Source organism: Martes martes (assembly GCF_963455335.1).
Source record: "Martes martes genome assembly, chromosome: 15".
Classification (NCBI taxonomy): Eukaryota; Metazoa; Chordata; class Mammalia; order Carnivora; family Mustelidae; genus Martes; species Martes martes.
In genome coordinates this window covers 40,059,370-40,074,697 of record NC_137903.1, presented here as the reverse complement: position 1 = coordinate 40,074,697, position 15,328 = coordinate 40,059,370, and the positions used below count along the sequence as shown (strand labels likewise).

Below are 15,328 nucleotides of genomic sequence, written 5' to 3'. Positions count from 1 at the left end.
TCCTCCACCCCAGAGCCCTCAGCACGAGAACCCTGGGCCAGCTCCCACCTGTCACGCCTGCAATGGCCGAGGTGGCAGGCCTCGGGGGCTAGAGAGGGCTGCCCGTCCTTGCTGTCCCACCCCAGCCCAGCCGCCCATTCCACACTCCGGGTACTTAATCCACTCCATTGCCGGCTTCTCTGAAGGGCAGGCAGGAAGAGCCAAACCCCGCCATGACCTCCGGGGAAGGTGTTCTGACCCCCCAGCCTGGAGAACATCACGTGAGCAGGCGGGAATAAAAGAAAACATTCCTCAGGTCTTTTTGCAAAAGTCTTTTTGCGTTTGGCTTTTAGGGGAATTTTCTTGTTTGTTAACGTGGGGGATGGCGGTTGGTCTTAAAGCCCGGACTCTTATTTTTAGCTGGTGCTACCTGCCCTGCCAAGTCCTTGGGCTTAATTTTTCCGACGCATGGGGTCTAGGTTTTGGAAGACCTTCCCTCACCAACCCCCGTCCACCTCCAGGCACACAGCTCACCGCTGGAGGGGACGGCTTTCGCTGGGGGCCCCAGCCAGGTTTCTAAGCGGGGCTCCAGGAGAGAGCCATCGGGCCAGGGGCCCCTACCTGCCCGGGCATGCCAGCTGCCTGCTCGGAGGCTCTGCCAGGGCGAATACAATGAACAAAGTTGGCTGGCCTGGGCCTGGGAGCAGTGCAGGCTTTTCCCCAGCGCAGGAGGGAAGGATCACCAGGGAAACCCCAACTGCTGTTTCAGAGAGACCAAAAGAAGAAGGAAGAAAGAAAGCATTCTTCCAGACATGGACACCTCAGTGACTTTCGCTCAGACTTTTGAAAGAGCAGAACAAAGGCACTGAGGCAGAGAGGGCCCTTCCCTGGGGGGCGGGGGGTGGTCTCTCGCCCTCCCCTCTCAGGACTTTGTGAAGCGGGCCTTCCCTAAGTGTGTGTCAGGGAGGTGGTGCTGGGAATGCGCTCAGAACGAGGCCCAGTGGGCCTGTCTGCAAGGTCACTCTGAGGACAAGAGTCCTCGCTGTTGATCTGAGGCTGTGTTAATTGGGGGAGCGGCCGATAGGCCCAGAACAGGCAGAGAGGACGGGGTGTGGGGTGGGTACTGGTTAGCCTGTTGGCTGGAACAAAACAAAATCCTCCGAATTAAATGGCAGGAACCAGGAAGCTGTGTGACCTTGGGCAAGTTCCTTAACCTCTCTGAACACCTATCCTCCAGTGCAGAACAGACATGGCTGGGTCAGTGTGGTGAGGGAGGAGACATCAGTGATGTGCTCAGCTGGGTTAGGACCGCTTGCTAACGCGCGTGCACCCACACACATGCCCCAACCCCCAGTCTCCGGGAGTGTTGTCTTGGAGAATCCCAGGGTCCAGAGAAGAGCCCCTTTTCTGACATCTTCAAGATTTCTCCTCGTCTTTCTTACCCTTAGAACAAAAACAAATGGAGACTCTGTATAATTATCTAAAAAGAAAAGTTAGCCAATGGGCCAGACTATTTCTATAAAAAGGGAAGTGCTGGAGGAAAAAGCAGAAAATTGGGGGAACCAATTTGGTGGGAAAAAGTTAACAAAAGTCTGTAAAACCCCTTTTGTTAGAAAATGAAACGTGCGCAGCAATCTCACTGCTTACCCCCCAAATGCTGTACTTTGGGGCACCTGGCAGACCTCTACATATGTGAAATGGGGTGATTTGGCAGCTTTGCTGATTTTCTGACCCAGAACCTGGTATCAGTGCCTGGGCCTGGCCTGCTCTGGCTGTCCCCTGAGGCCGGGAGCTCCCAGCGGCCTGGAGCACCCAGGGGGAAGCTTCTCGAGCAGTGAGTCACACAGTTAGCTTCTCTCCTTGCCCCCTGGCAACGATTTAACCTGCTGGAAGCGCCCAGCTGGGTTCTTGCCCATCTGCCGTGCCTTGGAGTGAAAACTAGTTCAATTACAAAAAAAAAAAAAGATATAGAAGAAAAAGCAAAATGAATGCCTGAGGTTGTCTTGTCCCATGAACACCTGTACACCTGTATTATCACGTCCTTGGTCCTCCCTGCCACCCTGTGTGGGCAGGCAGGGCACATGTCACATTCTCGAGCCCACTTTGCAGATGAGAACACTGACGGGGGCAAAGGGTTCAGGTTCAGATTTGCTCACTGCTGCGGCTGGGAGGTCCACAGCTACCTGGGAACCCCAGTTGGCATCGGGGTGCTCTGACCACGGCCCGAGGGGGCAGACCCAGCCTCTCGCGTGCCTGTCGGATCTGGTCTCTCTCCTCCAGAATCCTGTGGGGCTTGGCTCAGCCTGCAGGCCAGGCTGACCAGGGTGTCCGCTCAGGGACCCCCCTGCAAGGGAGAGCCTGGTGGGGCCAGGGGCCAGGGGTCTGTCTCTCAGGAGGCTCACACTCGTCCAGATAAGAGCTGGTGTGCATGCGTGCGCAGGGAGGGCCTTCTGGAAACACCCAGAGGGCAGGCTTCCAGGGCAAGGGGGGTCCGATCTGTGCTGGGTTAGCGGAGTCCTCCGCAGTCATTCTTGGGGAGAAGTCCTGAGGGCAGAGACCGACACCCTTGCAGGTTTCTGTGGGTGGGTGGAGAGAGGTGTGTGGAGGAGCCCTGCTCGCCTGCAGCATCTCCCTGGCCGGGGAGAGTACATTTAGTGAACTGCTGCTCATACTTCCACGGGGGGCGGGGGGGATGGGGGTTGCTGGCCACCTGAACGTCCTGCAGCCCGTGAGGCAGTCCTTGGAAAAAGGAGTGTCTGCCTCCAGTGTCACTCCCCTTTCTCCCCACCCCACCCCAGTTGCTGGCTGCGAGGAGCAGGCCTCAGAGGGCCCCGGCCTGGGCAGCTCCTGTGAGGGAGGCTGGGCACTGGGCTTGAACACCTCCATGAGGTCTACTCTCCTCCCAGCACGTGAGAAGGAGGCCACCAAGGAGGACAGAGCAAGGCCAGACCCAAAGAACAGGCAGGAGGGAATGAATGGAGTGCTGACTGGTAACCATCCTCGCCCCTCATGCCGGGCCTTTCCGGGGCGGGGGGCTGCTGTGAGCCCCCAAAGAGAGTCTCAGGCACCTACAGTGGAGCCCTCCCCTCCCCCCAGCACTGAAGAGCAGCCCATGGTCATAGGCCAAGGCTGAGCAGGTCGGGACCCAGCAGGTCACCTGCTCCCGCCGACGGGCCGAGCAGTTGGCCCCCACAGGAGGCAGGGACAGCTTCCCCAGTGGGAGAGCTGGGTGGCCACAAAGCACCCTTGAAGAGGCCCCACACTTGCTTCGGGCTCTGCCATCCCTGTGTTGACAGTCTTACGAAGTTCTAGACAAGGAATCCCATATGTCATGTCCTTGGTCCTGGGTGGGTGGCCTTGCTCTGCTCCCACACCCAGTCCCGCTCTGGGTCCCTGCCCCCTCCTCCCCTGCTCCCTCCATCCTCTTGGTCTGCTTCGTGGAAGACGAAGGCCAGACTCCGTGGTGATCCTGGTCAGCCCTTCCATCTCTGAGAGGCAGTGCTCCCTTGCAGCGTAAGTGGGACCTCTGGGGGAGCAGCCAGAGAACGGCGTTTCCCCAGGAGCCACAAGCCTCACAGGGAGGCTCGCATCAGATGCCAGCCAGGCTGCCTCCCCTGGGCTCGGGCCAGGGACCTGTGGCCCCGCTGGCTAGGGGACCATGTCCGCCCTGGGCGCTTGGGGCTCTGGGCTGCTCCGGGCCCTTCTGGGGCTAGGGCAGCCTGTGCGCTTGGAGGCTGAATGAAGGTGTGCGCCCCGCGTGGGCCCCCACCTCTAGAGAGCAGCTTCGCGTGTGCCAGACATCCCGGTTCCCGCCGGCCGGTGATGCAGGGCGCTCGAAGTCTGAGCTGCTGGGACGGGCTGGCTGTGGTGCGGAAGGCTCGCCCTGGCTGGGCCAGGCTCAGGCAGCAAGAGGGTAGATGTCTGTTTTCAGGGGTTTTCCTCCTCCTACACATTGCGCCACATTCTCTGACCTGTTTCCTCTCCCTGGCCCGTCGTCAGGTGTGGGGGATGGAACTCCCTGGAATGATTTCCAAACATCAGACATCTCCAGGCCTCTCCCTTCCCCGGTCCTGCTGGTTTGGGGTCCTAAATTGCAGCCGGAGCGTAGAGCGAGGCCCCAGCTCTCACCGAGGGAGGTCCAGCCTGCAGCAGGTCCCCTGCACTCATGGAGGAAACAGAGCAAAACCCAGATCATGCTTATTCGACCCGGGGGGGTGGTCCGTGAGGGGTCTGTGTCTCGGGGTATCATCCCCCTCGGTAAACCGGCACCGTTACCTGAAAGAGCTCACTTGGGTCGGCTGACTGCAGAGTCCAGGTGAAAGCCTGCCCTGGGGCACTACACCTGGTCTGCCGGGAGGGCCTTGTGTGGGTCTTCCTTTCCTGTGAAGGGCTCCCAGTAGCATCCCAAGTGCAGCCCTCCAGCCCCAGTCAGATCTGGGACGTATCTGGGGTTTGGGTGCCCAGGCACAGCGTGTCTCCCGAAGGCTCTGGGCTCTTCTGCTAAAGGAGGCTCTGAAGACTCACCCTGAGCAGAGTGGCTCCCTGACCGCCCAGAGGACCCATCTTGAGGAACCCCCCCCCCCCGGTAGGGGCAGGGGTGGGCTGATTCCTGCCATCTCCCGGCGCTCCCATGGCTGTGGCCTGCACGGTCCTTTCCCAGCCCAACTGCCACCTGCCCATGCTTTCTCCGGGTGGTGCTAGTCACATTCGGCACCACCTGGGTGCCCCTGGCATGCAAACCCACAGGCAAGAATGTTCCACCGCCCTCGACCGCCCTGGGGAGACTCGGCGTGGGAGGACTCTCGTGGCCTTGGCCCTTTTCATGGGAGAGGCACACTTCCTCATGCTGGGAAGGAGCCTGAGCAGAAGAGCTCAGCATGAACTGTTGAAGACCCCCTGCCCCGAGTGCCCCCTCCTCTCTGGCTCAGACTCTCCCACACATAACCCATCCTCATGGAGTGGCTTTTGCTCCTGCTATCAGGGGAACCCATGTGCTGGTCCCATCTGACCAGTCCGGCGGGGGCGGTGTTCGTGAAGAAGGTCAGGAGCTTGTCCAAGGGCGGTCAGCGAGGAGGGGACGGAGCCAGGATTTGGGCCCGGGTCCACCCATCTCCCCCGCACCGTCACACTGCCCTGCTCCAGGCTTCCTGGCCCAGCCTCCAGAGCGGGTGTCAGCCGCTCACCCTCAGCCCCTGCTGGACCCAGCTGTTCCAGACCCGGGTTCCATCCTACGGGCCTGCAGGAACCTTCTCCCCCAGGTCTGTCCCCGCCCTGCCTCTGTCGGTCACAGCCTCCATGAAGGCCTTCCTTCCCAGCACCCAGCCACCTTGGCATGCCCCTCGCTAAGCCATGGGACCCGTCCTCCCTGGGTTGTCTGTCACCACTGCACCTACAGATACAATGTGAGGTGACATACTGCCTGTGGGGAATGCCAGCCCTTGAGGGTCCAGCCATGCAAGGAGCCTGGGGGACCAGCTGCCCCTCCCGCAGTAGGCAGAGGAGGACTCTAAGGCCCCAGAGGGGTAGGGAGGGCGGCACAGGGTGGGTTTAGTTGTCCCTTGGTGGGAAAGTGGCATGGGGTGGGTCAGCCCTGGACGGGGGACACGTGTCCTCCTGCTCCCACGCTGCACCTGTCACACCCCCGTCCCCTGCATGGTGGCTGGCTGTGTGCTCTGGCTTGGCGCCGACCTCAGCGTCTCCCCCGCAGGCCTGTCAGGCCACTGCCCGGCTCCTCTCCTGTAAGGAGGTTTTTCCGTTGTTGCCCCCCCACACTGCGCTGTTTGTGCGGCCTTCTGGGTGCTGAGATAAGTCACGCCTCTGCCTTCCTTAGCCTTCTTTGGTGATCTCCATCAGAAGGATCTAGAAGATCAACCTTGCCAGTGGAGGCCCGGCCCTTTTGTCACATGGCCTGGCATAAGAGTAGAATAGGTCTTGGTGGTGGGGTGAGGGTTTCTGGCAGGTTCAGTAGGGAGGAATTCTTCTCCTTAAACAGATTTTCACTTGAAAGCCTGATGACAGAAGCAGCTGAGTCTTGGCAAAGAGAGAAAACCCGGGGCAGCTGATTTAACCTTGAATCCACCTTGGCCACCCGCAGCATCTGCAGGGATGCGGCCCCCGTCCTCAGGGTGACAGCTGGCGGCTGTGGGGCAGGGAACCAGGACATTTCATTTTCAGGGTCCCCCCAGCCAAGGTGGGAGCTTCATGCTGTGGTCTTGCTGGCTGGGGACCCACTTTCTCAGGGACCTGTGGCACTGTTCAGCGCAGGTTCCCACCCCCTTCTAGGGACGCCTGTGTTTGGGGCCCATGGTCTTCCCCACTCCATCTCAGATTCTGTCCCAAAGTAAACGCGGGGCTGTGTGTTTCTGGAGAAACATGGATTGCTGGGGGAGAAGAGGACTTCTGTAAGGTGGGCGTGTGAGATGGAGGTTTGTGGGCCAGCTTCATTCATCACAGACTTCCGAGGGTCCGGTTCTACCCGTGGACCGGACAGTGATGACCCCGCATGCTTCTTGCAGAGTAAAATAAGGCGCTAAATCAGTGTCAGTTCTCCTTTTCATACAAGGAGCCCCTTGGCTCCTTGTCCACGAGCGTGCACGCGCGCGCATGCACACACAGATTTTACCTGAGGGACACCTAAGAAGGAGAAGTATGTTGAAGAGCAGGGACTTGCAGGCACACTCACCCCCGTGCACCCCGGCCATGGCATGCAGGGTGCTCTCCCCAGGGACCCTCTGCAAAGTCTCCTTTCAGGTCCGTTGCATGCAAACAGTGCCTCTGCCGCCGCACCCACAGGTACAGTGTGAGGTGACACAGCCCTCTCTCCTCTGCCTGCTGGGATGCCGAGGCCATTTCCTGGAGTCCTGGAGGGTCCAGCCGTGCAAGGAGCCTGGGGAACCAGCTACCCCCCCTCACTAGGTAGAGGAGGAGCCTGAGGCCCCAGAGGAGCAGGGAGGGTAGGGTACAGGGTGAGTTTAGTTATCCCCTGCTGGAGAAGTGGAAGGGGGGGGTTGGCACTGGACAGGGGACATGTGTCCTCCTGCTCCCACGATGTACCTGTCACATCTTGCCCTAAAGGTGCCCTTGCATCTGGGCCTTCTGCTGGGCAGCAGGCCTTGCCAGGCTCCCTCTGACGGTGCACACACCGCGTGGGTGACAGAGGTGAGGTCCTCAGAGCTGCCAAGGGCACCTGCCCCGAGGCTGTGCCGTTTCTCCTCTGGGGGCAACCCGCAGCGAATTACCTTGCTTTGAATTCATCCTAACCAGAAAGTACTCGTTCCCTTTCTAATAGAGACTTTTCTGTGTGCTTGTTTCTAGAGCAAATCATGGAGGAAAATAAAAAACATGGTTCACTGGTCTCCTTTTGTCATGTCTTTCAAGAAGAAGTACCCTTGGATCCAGCTGGCAGGACACGCAGGTAGCGGCACGCCCCTCCCCCCACAGCTTTCCTGCCGGACCGCCAGCTCCCCTGGGAGGCACCCGGAGCCTGTGGGCAGAATGGGTCTGGTCCTGCACACTCCCGGGGATGGAAGTGTCTGGAACAGCTTCTCTGAGACCCCAGCGTCTGCATTCTCAGCCAGACTTGCCGGGTGTGGCCTGAGCCCTGCCTTGGGGACAGCTGCCCCCCCAGAGCCCGTGTCGCCCCTTCCCCAAACACATGCACGTCCCCCCTTCCTCTGTCCCTGTCATCTTCGGGCTTTCTCTCCCCCTCTGCCTGTCCTCCGCCTGAACTCATCAATAAAACCTGTGACATCATCAGTCCTGCAGTTCGGCCACTCCTGCATCAGCTTGGACAAAGAGGCCACACCAAGCGCTTCATTGAGCGCCTGCTGTATGCCCAAATCACCTTAGTCTTGGGGGTCACAATGTTCTTAGAAACACAGTCTCTGTCCCCCATCCTGTAGGTGGGGAAGATGCAGGCAGGTCACCCCACAAACAAAGGAAGGTCCTAGGTGTAGCTGGCCAGGGCACCTGCCAGCCACCAGGGAGAAGGGACTTGTCACCCCAGAGCCCGAGAGCCGACCAGTCCACAGGTGGGGGCCTTTGGTGAGCATCGTCCTCTGGGGAGGTTTTGGCAGCTGCCCCAGACTTGACCTTCGTGACCACAGACCAGCACGGGATCTGACATTTCCTTTATGTCCCCAACACCTGGGCCCAGTCCCAGGTGCTTGGACAGGTGCCTTCCTAAATAAACACTCCTTGACAGTGTGACTGAGGAGCACTGTGCAGGTGGGCAGTGCCTCGGACCCCCGCTTCTCAGCAGTGTCCCTGTCCCAAGACTGAAGCCGGCCCTCCCAGGACTTCCGTCCTGAGACCAGAGGCAGCTTCATCGCCCATGAAGCAGGACCATCAATGGGCTGGGGGTGGTCACGGGAACACCAGAGGTACGATGCGGGCCCTCCAGCCGTGCGCGCCGGGGTCCTCTTCTGACAAGGAGCCTGCGGTCAGGGAAGCCGGGGAACCAGCCCTGCTTGGCAGTCAGTGTGGCTGGCCGCCGGGCCCTGCGTCCACGCCCCCGGAAAGGCTTGGTCCACAAGCAGGGACCCTGGGGGCAGCCCCAGGAGACCTCCCTGGGGGGCTGTGGGCTGGGGGTGCGGGTTCAGGGACCAAGGGCCTCCTCCCTCACCCCACAGGGAGCTTCAAGGCGGCAGCCAACGGCAGGATCCTGAAGAAGCACTGCGAGTGTGAGCAGCGCTGCCTGGACCGGCTGATGGCCGACGTGCTGAAGCCCTTCGTGCCCGCCTACCACGGGGACGTGGTGAAGGACGGAGAGCGCTACAACCAGATGGACGACCTGTTGGCAGCCTTCGACTCGCCCTGCGTGATGGACTGCAAGATGGGTGTCAGGTGAGCCCAGCGTGTGCGGGGCAGGCTTTGGGGTCCACGGGGACCACAGGAACCCCATCCCTGCCCCGGCCCTCTCACATGGCGTGCAGAGGGGACAGGACCCTGGCTTTGCCCCTCACAGCCTCCTCCCCTTTCTGGAGCCAATAGCTGTGAGGCCGGGAATGGGTCGGCTCCGTGCTGAGCTGCCCTGGGGAAGGCAGAGAGAACTGCCTGCCTCTCTGGGCAGCAGGGGTGGGGGGTGCTGCTCGGAGTAGCAAGGGGGCGGCCGCATAGGGAGGCCGGGATAGAGGCCCTTCCTGGTGACTGCTGCGCCCACACCCTAGGGTAGGGAGAACCCGTTATTGGAACGTGCTGACTTGCACGCAGAGACGTGCACCTGCCCTTCGGATATAAGAGGAGCCCAGAAGCTGCTCCCTTGGCGGACATGGGGTGCTCCAGGGGCCCCACGTAAGGCACAGAAGCTTGCAAGGGGGCGCATGGGCCTGTGCACGGAATCGGGTCCAAGCCCTGGCGTGTGCCCGGGGAGACAAGCCAGGGGACGGCTCGGGAGGGAAGGAGACAGGAGGAGCAGCCAGGAGCAGAGACCATGCCGTCCGCTGCCTGGGCCCTGGGCCCTCTCAGACTTGGACCATTCTGTCCTAGGAGTCCCCGAGCAGCTCCTTATGTCCTGCAGGCCCTGTCCTGCTTCCCAGGAGCCTGACTGGACCCTGGGAAGAAGGTCTGGGCTGGGGCCTGTGTTTGCTTTGGGTGGTGGAAGCAGATTTACTTCTTACAAGCGGAGAATGCGAAAGACGGGTGTGTCTGTCTGTGTGTGATAGAGACCGGGGCCAGGGAAGAAGCCCTGTTTCCTTTCCCTTCTCACCCTTCCTGGGACTGTCAACCAGTCAGACCCTGTGGGCTGCATTCCTTCTGTGTTGTCCCCAGGCAGGGACCAAGGCGGGGGAGGTCCAGGCCCCACTCTGCTCTTCCATGTCCCTGACCACCCTCCCTCCCTCTGTCCGAGGCCCTCACCGCTCTGGCTCATGGGAGGAAACAAAGTGTCCCTCCAACCACCACGTGGCCACTGCTCTCCCCCAGAGTCTTATTTCTGTCCCAGGAAGGCCCTCCCCGGGTGCACCAGGACGGGCCCCCTCCAGGGAAGATGCATAAATTTTCTGATGAGTTCGCTCCGACCGTGGCCAAAAAAAGTATAGCCTGAGGGAAGAACCTGCGGCTAGTGGGTCCCGAAAGGCTGCCCTGTGGACCTGCCTGTTCCCCGGGAAGCTGCTGGGGACAGGGGCCCCCTCCACCTGAGGCTGCCTTCTGTCCCCTGAGTCCCCCCATTGGCAGCCCCGAGGCAGAGGCCATGGTGTGGGAGCGGAGTCCATGTGGAGGGAAGGGGTGGGTCTCCGCTGAAGGCTTCTCCTTCACAGTGCCAGGGACGGGCCCCTCTGCACTCTGGCCACTCAAAGGCAGGGTCATGGCCCAGTCTGAGCGGGAGTCACTGATGCCACAGGGGAAGGGGACCCAGCAGGGGCAGGCAGGGCAGCGTGTCCAGACCAGTCCCCGAGGGGTCTCTGCGGGGACTGCACTGCCTCCCCAGCTCTGTCCATCCAGAATCCTTGACTTCACCACCTCCCCTAAGACCAGCAGTCCATGGCCACTCCCAAAGTGTGGCCCGTTCTTCCAGAGGGAAGAGGCCTGAGTCCCTGGCCTGAGAGGTGGAGACTTGCCACACGGAAGAAGCCGGCTGGCTGATCAGCAAAGGCAGCCTTGGCCATGGTGGGGGCCTAAGGAGCAGGTGACATGGGCACCTGCAGTGTCCTAAAGCAGGGGCCTCATGGGGCTGGGGTTCCGCAGGGACATAGGCGCATGTGGCTCTGGCGAGTTTTCTCAGACGCGACCCTGTGGTCCTGTGTGTGGTGTGGCCTGCCAGGCAGAGTCAGACGCGCCCTTCGGACACCCACATCGGGCTGGCGGGTGGAGACTGGGACCGTCCGCAGCTTTTGAAGCCATTGGTGGCCTGAGCGTGGAAGCTGTGGGTTCCTCACGGACTCACTGCCTTTCCGAGGGGTTCCCTGGCCTCCGTATGGTTGCCGGTCCCCCCTGCAGCAGGCCTCTGCGCCCCCCTGTAAGATGGAGGTGTCGCCTTCCCCCAGGGCCCGTGTCAGGGAGCGTGGACCCCCCTGTCCAGCTGCTGACCATTTCCTCTGCCAGAGGGTGAGCAATTCTACCCCGGGGGGACTGTGGGGTCTGCTTTGGAGAAAGCCCCAGTCAGAGGGACTGAGAGCTGAGGCTGCTTCCCGTTTGAGGAACTAATAAAAGCTCCTCGCAGAAGTAGAGCCCCCCACCCACCCCGCAGGCCCCCACAGGACACTCAGGAGCACTGGGGATGGCCAGCCCGCTCCAGCCACTCAGCACGCACACACAGCCACACACAGGCCAGTGGGACTCCACACATCACTGGCCCTGCCCTGCAGGCCCAGCGGGGTGTGCATGCACGGGGGTGTGTGAGTGTGCGTGCATGGGGGTTGTGCGTGGGGGGGTGTGTGCCTGCATGGTGGGGGGTGAGTGTGCATGCATGAGGGTGTGCATACATGGGGGGTGTGCGTGGGTGTGTGTGCACGTGAGAGGTGTGAGTGCGTGCGTGGGTGGGCAGGTGAGTGCACACGTGAGTGTGTGGGTGAGTGGGTGTGAGTGTGTGGAGTGTGTATGCATGTGTGGGTGTGTGGGTGTGAGTGTGCACACATGAGTATGTGTGTGAGAGTACATGTATGGGCTGTATGCACAACGGAAGGCCATTTAATGACCAGGCCCGTGTTCACAGCTGGGGACTTGATCTTTTCTTGTATCTGATACAGTGGTTTCTGAAACTTGTCCTTCAAAGACCTCATGAGTGGATGTGCCGTCTGTTCTGGTCCCGCTCGGAGCAGATGTGATGGGCAGTGGCCGAGCAGGGCCCGGAACGCCCAGGGGTGGGGGGCTGGACCTCGGTCGCAGCCACCCACCTTGTGGGCAGCCCCCACCCACAAGGGGCCCGCGCAGAAAACCTCCCTTGCGGCAGCTCAGCGCTGTGACTTCCGTTTCAGGAAGGCTCGCAGGCAGCCATGGAGCCGGGGGGTGGGGGAGAGGGGTGTGATTGGGGAGCAGGGGTGCGTCTGCTTACGACTACGTGTGCAGTGGGGGTGGCTGTCCACCTCAGTCTGGCGATGGGGGGTGAGGGATTCAGCCAGTCCTCCCCCCGCTGCCATTACCCCGCCAGGTTCCGGGGACCCCTGCCAGTAGAGCCCGCAGGCCCAGCCCATACATGCAGACAGCAGGGCAGTGTGCAGGCGTTGGCCACGTTTTCTGGGGCCCATCAGGCTGGGGGCTCCAGTGTGAGGGGGCACGGGTGGGTGAGGCAGGCTGAGCCAGTACGTCTGCGATACAACACTGGCCATGGGGCCCCCAGGCTCCCCGTACCGGCCCATGGGAGGGCTTCCCCCTCCCCTTCTGTGGGCCTTTCAGAGGCCACCTTCTGGCCTGGCCTTCGTACTCAGGAGGGAGTTGAGAGAGCCAAGGACGTCTAAACCCTTCCTAGAAGGGCGGGACCTTGGGTTACTTCAGGCTTCCCCAGTGATGCTGGCATGGGGTACCCTATTCCCTAAGCAGCCCTGGTCTCCCAGCCTGAGTGTGTGTGTGCCCCTCTGGGCAACCTGCCTGGGCTAAGCTGAGAGCTGCCCTCGGGCGAGGCTGGAGCTGCGGTCCGGCCAGCGGTCCTCATCACCCCCCTCGCCACCCAGGACCTACTTGGAGGAGGAGCTCACCAAGGCCCGGAAGAAGCCCAGCCTCCGCAAGGACATGTACCAGAAGATGATCGAGGTGGACCCTGATGCCCCGACCGAGGAAGAGAAGGCCCAGCGGGCTGTGACCAAGCCGCGGTACATGCAGTGGAGGGAGACCATCAGCTCCACGGCCACCCTCGGCTTTAGGATCGAGGGCATCAAGGTGAGGCCTGCAGGCGCCCAGCTGAGGAGGGGACAGGGGCTCCAACGTGCCTCCGTGGGGTCACGAGTGCACAGGCCGTGGTCCCCACGCCCCTGCTGGGTTTCTACCCTCGGCCCACTCTGGGCCCCAGTGTCGGGAGCCCCCAGCCCGCCAGCCGCCTGACGGCAGAGAGCACCTCTGCAGAGGGTCCCCTGGGCACTGCTCTGGGGTGAGAAAGCCACTCGCCCTTCCTCTGTCCTTTGAAACAAGCATTTTCTTTCCTTTCTGCAACCAGCCCTTGGACTGGCTACAAATTTCATGCTCATCCCCCTCCCCGTAGTGCTCATTTTTCTCTCCTTATCTGTGTGAAACGACCCTCCGATCCCTCACCTCTTCCTCTCCAGCTGGATGTTCTGACCTCTGGTCACTGTCCGGCCAGCGTCCCCACCAACACCTCCCCTGCCTCACCCCCCCTGCTCCAGGAAAGGGTCCCCCAGAAATGGGCCGTCCACCTGGCTGTCTGTCCCTCTGCCCCAGCGTCCTGCTTAACCTTTCCGAGGCGACCACGTTGCACTAACCGGCCTGATGGTGCACAGAACCCCAAGTGTGGTGACTCCACGCGGAGCCATCCTTCCTCAGCCTTTGTCCCCAAGAGCAGAGCTCCTCCTGGGGGAGCTAAGCTCCGTGCAGTTTCCTGGAACAGCCTGGAACAGACATAGCGCCAGGCTAAGAAGAGGAAGCCATCTCTTGTCCGTGGTGGGCCAGGGAGCAGAGACAGCATCTTGGCCTCCAGGGAACCTGCGATAAAGGATCTCACATTACAAAGGGAACCTAGCTGACCTTGGGGTTGGGAGCCCCTGTCTTCTGTATGGACAGCAGGGACCCGTGGGCACTCGGGTTCCGAGGGCAAAGCCCCGGGTAAAGTGGAGACCCGTCCTTCTCATCCAGCCCCTGCTGCCCATGGCCCCACCCCTCCATCCCTGGCCTGCACACCCCAGGCCTCCCCTGACCCTGTGATAGTGCAGGCGCCTGCCTCCCTCCCCAGCACCTAGGCACCATGGGGTCTCCATAGCCCCGTGAGCTGCCTGGCATCCTTGGGCGGCCAGGTGGGTGAGCACCCTGCCAGCCCCCGGGCCCTCTGCTGACACCCCTGGGGGGCATCCTTGTTCTTCTCAGAAAGAAGACGGCTCTGTGAACCGGGACTTCAAGAAGACCAAAACGAGGGAGCAGGTCACCGAGGCCTTCAGAGAGTTCACAAAGGGGAACCGCAACATCCTGGTAAGTCAGCCCCCCACCCCCCCGGGAGGGGCTGGCCGCACAGGGACCACCCATGCCCCCCTAGGCTTGCCTAGCCCTGGACTGAGCCTGGCTGCCAGGCCCACACGCCGGCCCCAAACTCGCGCTGGGCAGGTACAGAGGAAGTTGACTTGGTTGCCAGCCCCGTTTGAGGGTCACTGGAGGCACTCGGTGGGCTCGCTCTCTCCCTTGCCATCCCCTCACGGCGCCGGGCACGTTCCCTCCCATGAGAGGATTGCTGTCACTATAGTCTCAGTGCCTGCCAACCATCGTGGGCTCACCAGATCCGCAGGGCAGTCCCCTGGGGCGGGGAGACTTTCTCGTCCCCACTTCACAGGTGAGGGACTGAGAGGGTCAAAGGCCCAGCAGAAGAGCACAGAGTGGGAACTCACGTGCAGGCCGCTGCAGCAGTAGACAAGCTAGACACATGGCTCTGACCTCTGGGGTTAGGACTTTGACCCTCCAGGCAGAAGAAGGGTGTACTGAACATCTGCACCCCACGGGAAAGGTGCCCTGGGACAGACCCAGGTGCTTTGGGGACATGGGCCCTGGAGCCCCCAGGGACAGGTTCCTTCTGAGCAGGGGTGGACCCGGACAGCGTTATCTCTGAGCAGACTCCGAGCTGGCTGGACTCGAGGGTCTCCCTCCCTCCTTTGCAGGCCGGATAGGCTTCCCTGAGCCCCTGGCAAGGAGGCTTCGGGCATGGGGTGCACCCCCGAGCTCCTCCACGGCCCGAGGCCCCTGTTTGCCTGCCACAGAGCGCATGCCCCACTCTTGGTGGTGCCAAGCCTGGGCCGTGGCCTTCTGCAGGAGGGCGTCGAGGGATGTGGGAGCCTGCATACAGCCGGCTTCCCCGCAGTCCCTGGGGATGGCAGGCACCCCAGGGGCCGGCGCAGCTCTGTCCCCATCCGAGGGCTGCATGGAGAGGCCCCTGGCAGAGATGTGTGCGGCTCCCCACTTTCCCTTCGGAAGGTCACGGGCACGAGGTTTGTGTTCTGGAAGGGCCCATGGTGGCCGGGCTGTTTGGAGGCTGCCTCCACACTATCGGGCTTCCAGAATGAATGTCACCACTGTGTGAGAGCTCGTAGGGGCTGCATGGCTCAGCGGGGGCCTCCTGCTCACAAAGGAGTGTGGATGGACAAAGCGTGGCACCAGGAGTGGGCTGCCCGCCTCGCCTGGGCCTGGGGGTTGGAATAAATGCTCAGGGCAGAAAGTCCCTTCCACTGTGACACCTGGCAAAAAGCCACCCCACCCCCAAGTGTTT

General features: G+C 61.6%; 1 protein-coding gene across 1 annotated transcript in view; it reads left to right on the top strand.

Moving 5' to 3' along the window:
* The window catches only part of ITPKB (inositol-trisphosphate 3-kinase B), a gene marked incomplete at its 5' end in the record, with an annotated part of 85,431 nt that overhangs the window by 64,852 nt on the left and 5,251 nt on the right, over nt 1-15,328 (top strand). The window contains 4 exons of the mRNA XM_080824444.1: nt 7,294-7,393; nt 8,610-8,823; nt 12,585-12,789; nt 13,945-14,046. Of these exons, the coding sequence (XP_080680570.1) occupies nt 7,294-7,393; nt 8,610-8,823; nt 12,585-12,789; nt 13,945-14,046 (621 nt within the window). The remainder of the gene's footprint in view (nt 1-7,293; nt 7,394-8,609; nt 8,824-12,584; nt 12,790-13,944; nt 14,047-15,328) is intronic.